The 3,761-nt window shown below is 47.2% G+C and overlaps 1 protein-coding gene across 1 annotated transcript; it reads left to right on the top strand.

Annotated features, from left to right (window-relative positions):
- The first annotated feature begins 190 nt into the window (after positions 1-190).
- LOC125514506 (polyubiquitin) lies at positions 191-2,867 on the top strand. The gene is made up of 2 exons (XM_048679847.2): positions 191-359; positions 1,715-2,867. The coding sequence occupies exon 2, from the start codon at positions 1,715-1,717 to the stop codon at positions 2,630-2,632; it is 918 nt and encodes a 305-aa protein (XP_048535804.2). The 5' UTR covers positions 191-359; the 3' UTR covers positions 2,633-2,867.
- The last annotated feature ends 894 nt before the right edge of the window (positions 2,868-3,761 follow it).

The following is a 3,761-nucleotide window of genomic DNA, read 5'->3' as shown; positions in this document are numbered from 1 at the left end:
ACAGGCCAAGGAGCCGCCTAACGGCGTGAGGGGGTGCCTAACGGCCACCAACCCCAACGCCCCACGCGAGGCAGACGGGCCAAACGGAGCCGCCATCCCTTCTCGAACCCTCCGCGCCCGTCGGATCCTTCGCGTGGCGGAGACGAGCACGAGACGTACCCATCAAACAGACGGAACCGTCACGGCACGGGATAGATTCCTTCTCCACCCGGGCCGGTCGCCAGCCGGCATAAATACCGACCCCCTCCCCTCCTCCAATCCTCACAACAGCTCCCAGGCACGGAACCAACAAATCCCCACCCAATCTCGTCTCCGATCGACTCCACGCTCGTCGAATCCTCCTCCCCCACCGCCTCAAGGTACCGAGCTTGCCTCCCCTCTCCCCGTGTCGTCTAGATCGGCGTTGATTATATGGTTGGATGGAGGTGTAGTATTGTGGAATTTGGTCGGTTTCTGCTCCGATCTGATGCTGTGGGAACGAAATTTGTTGTCCGATCCGTTCGCGCATGTTAGGTCGATGAAGCTTCGGCGAATTCTTAGGGATTTTTGCGTGTAGATTGAAGGGGTAGATCTGTTCGTGTTCGAGGTCAACTCTTTAAGCCGTATAGTCTCATACGCATGATTTATGTACTGGTTCGTCCGCTCCTATGTGATAGATACGTCTTTAACTCTTTATTATGGTCGAATTCAATATTAGCTTTTTGTCGTAATTCTCTCTCCAGGCGCTCCTATACTGCTTGATGTGTTGCTCGTGCTCATATTCTGTACCGAGACCTTCCTAATAGGCGTAGGATTGTAGATTGATTTCCCCTGAGAAAGCTAGGCTTCTTTCTCTGTATGATAAGCATGTCCGGCAGCTATGTTGGATCATTGAGATAAATGGTCTTTAGATTTTTCTTTTGGTGCATCTGCGCGACAGTCTGTTAGCTTCTCGGAAAAAGCTAACAGACTTCTCTATGTTGGATCATTGAGATAGTGAGAAAAATATGTTGCTGCCGTTTGTTTATTCTCTACCACATAGATCTGTTTGTAGTTGAGGTCAACTCCTTTAGCCGTATATAGTCTCGTATGCATGATTTGTGTACTGGTTCGTCCGCTCCTTCGCGATAGATTCGTTTAGCTCTTTGTTTTGGTCGAATTCTGTATTAGCCTTGTGGGTGGTAATTCTGTCTCTCCAGAAGCACTGCCTGATGTGTCGCGCGTGCTCATATTCTGTACCGTGACCTTCCTAATAGGCGTAGGATTGTAGATTGATTTCCCCTAAGAAAGCTAGTCTTTTTTCCTTGGATGATAAGCATGTCCGGCAGCTATGTGGAATCCTTGAGATAAATGGTCTTTAGATTCTTCTGGTGCATCTGATTAAAATATGCTGCTGCCGTTTGTTTATTATCTACCATCTGTAGATTGACTTTTCTCGGAAAAAACCTAGGCTTCTTCCCTTGGATGATATAAGCATGTCTGACAGCTCCATGGAATAACAATCTTTAGTTTTTTTATGGTTATGAGCATGCACCTAAATACTAAAATACGTCTAGATACATCCCCTTTTATCTATTTTGATGACAAGTATTTCCGGACGGAGGAAGTATATGGCTACTGCCGTTTGTTTATATTCACTATGATGTGATGTATGGAATCTTATTTATGTAGTAGTCTTCATCATATCAGTTTGCTTCTTGAGGCTTACCATTCTGTTTGGTATTCTTCTCTGCAGATGCAGATCTTTGTGAAGACCCTCACCGGCAAGACCATCACTCTTGAGGTGGAGAGCTCCGACACCATCGACAACGTCAAGGCCAAGATCCAGGACAAGGAGGGCATTCCTCCGGACCAGCAGCGTCTCATCTTCGCTGGCAAGCAGCTGGAGGATGGCCGTACCCTTGCTGACTACAACATCCAGAAGGAGTCCACCCTCCACCTTGTCCTGCGTCTGCGTGGTGGCATGCAGATCTTCGTGAAGACCCTCACCGGCAAGACCATCACTCTTGAGGTGGAGAGCTCCGACACCATCGACAACGTCAAGGCCAAGATCCAGGACAAGGAGGGCATTCCTCCGGACCAGCAGCGTCTCATCTTCGCTGGCAAGCAGCTGGAGGATGGCCGTACCCTTGCTGACTACAACATCCAGAAGGAGTCCACCCTCCACCTTGTCCTGCGTCTGCGTGGTGGCATGCAGATCTTCGTGAAGACCCTCACCGGCAAGACCATCACTCTTGAGGTGGAGAGCTCCGACACCATCGACAACGTCAAGGCCAAGATCCAGGACAAGGAGGGCATTCCTCCGGACCAGCAGCGTCTCATCTTCGCTGGCAAGCAGCTGGAGGATGGCCGTACCCTCGCCGACTACAATATCCAGAAGGAGTCCACCCTCCACCTTGTGCTGCGCCTGCGTGGTGGCATGCAGATCTTCGTGAAGACCCTCACCGGCAAGACCATCACCCTGGAGGTTGAGAGCTCCGACACAATCGACAATGTCAAGGCCAAGATCCAGGACAAGGAGGGCATTCCCCCGGACCAGCAGCGCCTGATCTTTGCTGGCAAGCAGCTGGAGGATGGTCGCACCCTCGCAGACTACAATATCCAGAAGGAGTCCACCCTCCACCTGGTGCTCCGTCTTCGCGGTGGTCAGTAATTGCCCTGTCGTTTGACCTGCTGGTTTATCCTGGTCGTCCGGTGGGCGGTGCCCTGTCGTTCAGTAGAACTGTTTTCTCGTTCGTGTGAGTCCTACTGTGTTGGTTTGAAAACTGTCGAATCCCCGTGTCAGTCCTACTGCGTTGGTTTAGTGAACTATCTGTTGGTTGAAACCGTTGCTGGCACATCAGTATCGTTATAAGTAATGAATAAGTGAACTTCAGATATTGCTCTTATTTGCTGTTGGTTTTGTATATTGTGCTTCAATTGCTTGCTTGCAGTTTTGATCTGGCAATGATCTTTACTATCACAGCCTATATGATTTCCTACTTTCTCTTGAATTGCTTGTTTATATATTGTGGATTTCTGTGATATCCTTCTGGACTAAATCATTAGCCGTATTGTTCAGATTTGGATGATGCAATTTTATTCTTCTATCTTGTGGATCCTGCTGCTGATTGTTTCTTGAAATCCTTCTGGATCTGAAAAATGGAAGTTGCCCACGTATGTGTGTGGTTGATTGCTGCGTTATTGTGACCGGTTTCTTGTAATTCTCGGTCCAGTTTTTGCAGCGTGTGTAGTAAAAAAATAAAATAAAATCTTTAGATGCATTGTCGTTCATATAGTGCTGCTAACTTTTATCTTGGGTGCTTACTGTAATTCAACATTGCATTTGTGATTAGTCCCCTCCCCAGGGAAGCTTCTTCCATCTCAAAGAAGAGATGTCAACTTAGTACTTTTATACGCTAATTTGATGTTATTTCGCAAAAAAAGAGTCTAATTTGATGTTGATGATGTTAGTATACTTTCTACAGATTTGGTTGAACTTAAAATGATTGATTTAGGATAAACCTGAAGTTCAAATATTTCAAAATGGAACTTTTGCAAAGAAGGTTCAAATAGGCCTGACATGTCCTTCTCATGCACATACACGGGTGCTTATGGTGCATCCCGTGCATCTATCTCTACTCTTAATGTCTCAGTTGGTAGGTCGCGTTTCGGGTTTAATTTTCGTCCCATCTCACCCGGTGTTTTTTGGTACTTCTTTAATACTTCCTCCCACCTTCCCCTCAGCCGCGAAAAACTAAGAAAAACATGTCTCAGTTGTATTCTCTGTTCCGGGTTTATTT

The sequence above is a fragment of the Triticum urartu genome, chromosome 6A (assembly GCF_056163025.1).
Source record: "Triticum urartu cultivar PI428250 chromosome 6A, HENAU_Tu73, whole genome shotgun sequence".
In the NCBI taxonomy this organism is placed as follows: Eukaryota; Viridiplantae; Streptophyta; class Magnoliopsida; order Poales; family Poaceae; genus Triticum; species Triticum urartu.
The sequence above is the reverse complement of the archived record's forward strand: the minus strand, read 5'-3'. Positions and strand labels throughout refer to the sequence as shown.

Coding starts and splice junctions, on each gene's coding strand:
- LOC125514506 (XM_048679847.2), top strand. CDS start 1,715: ATGCAGATCTTTGTGAAGACCCTCACCGGCAAGACCATCACTCTTGAG.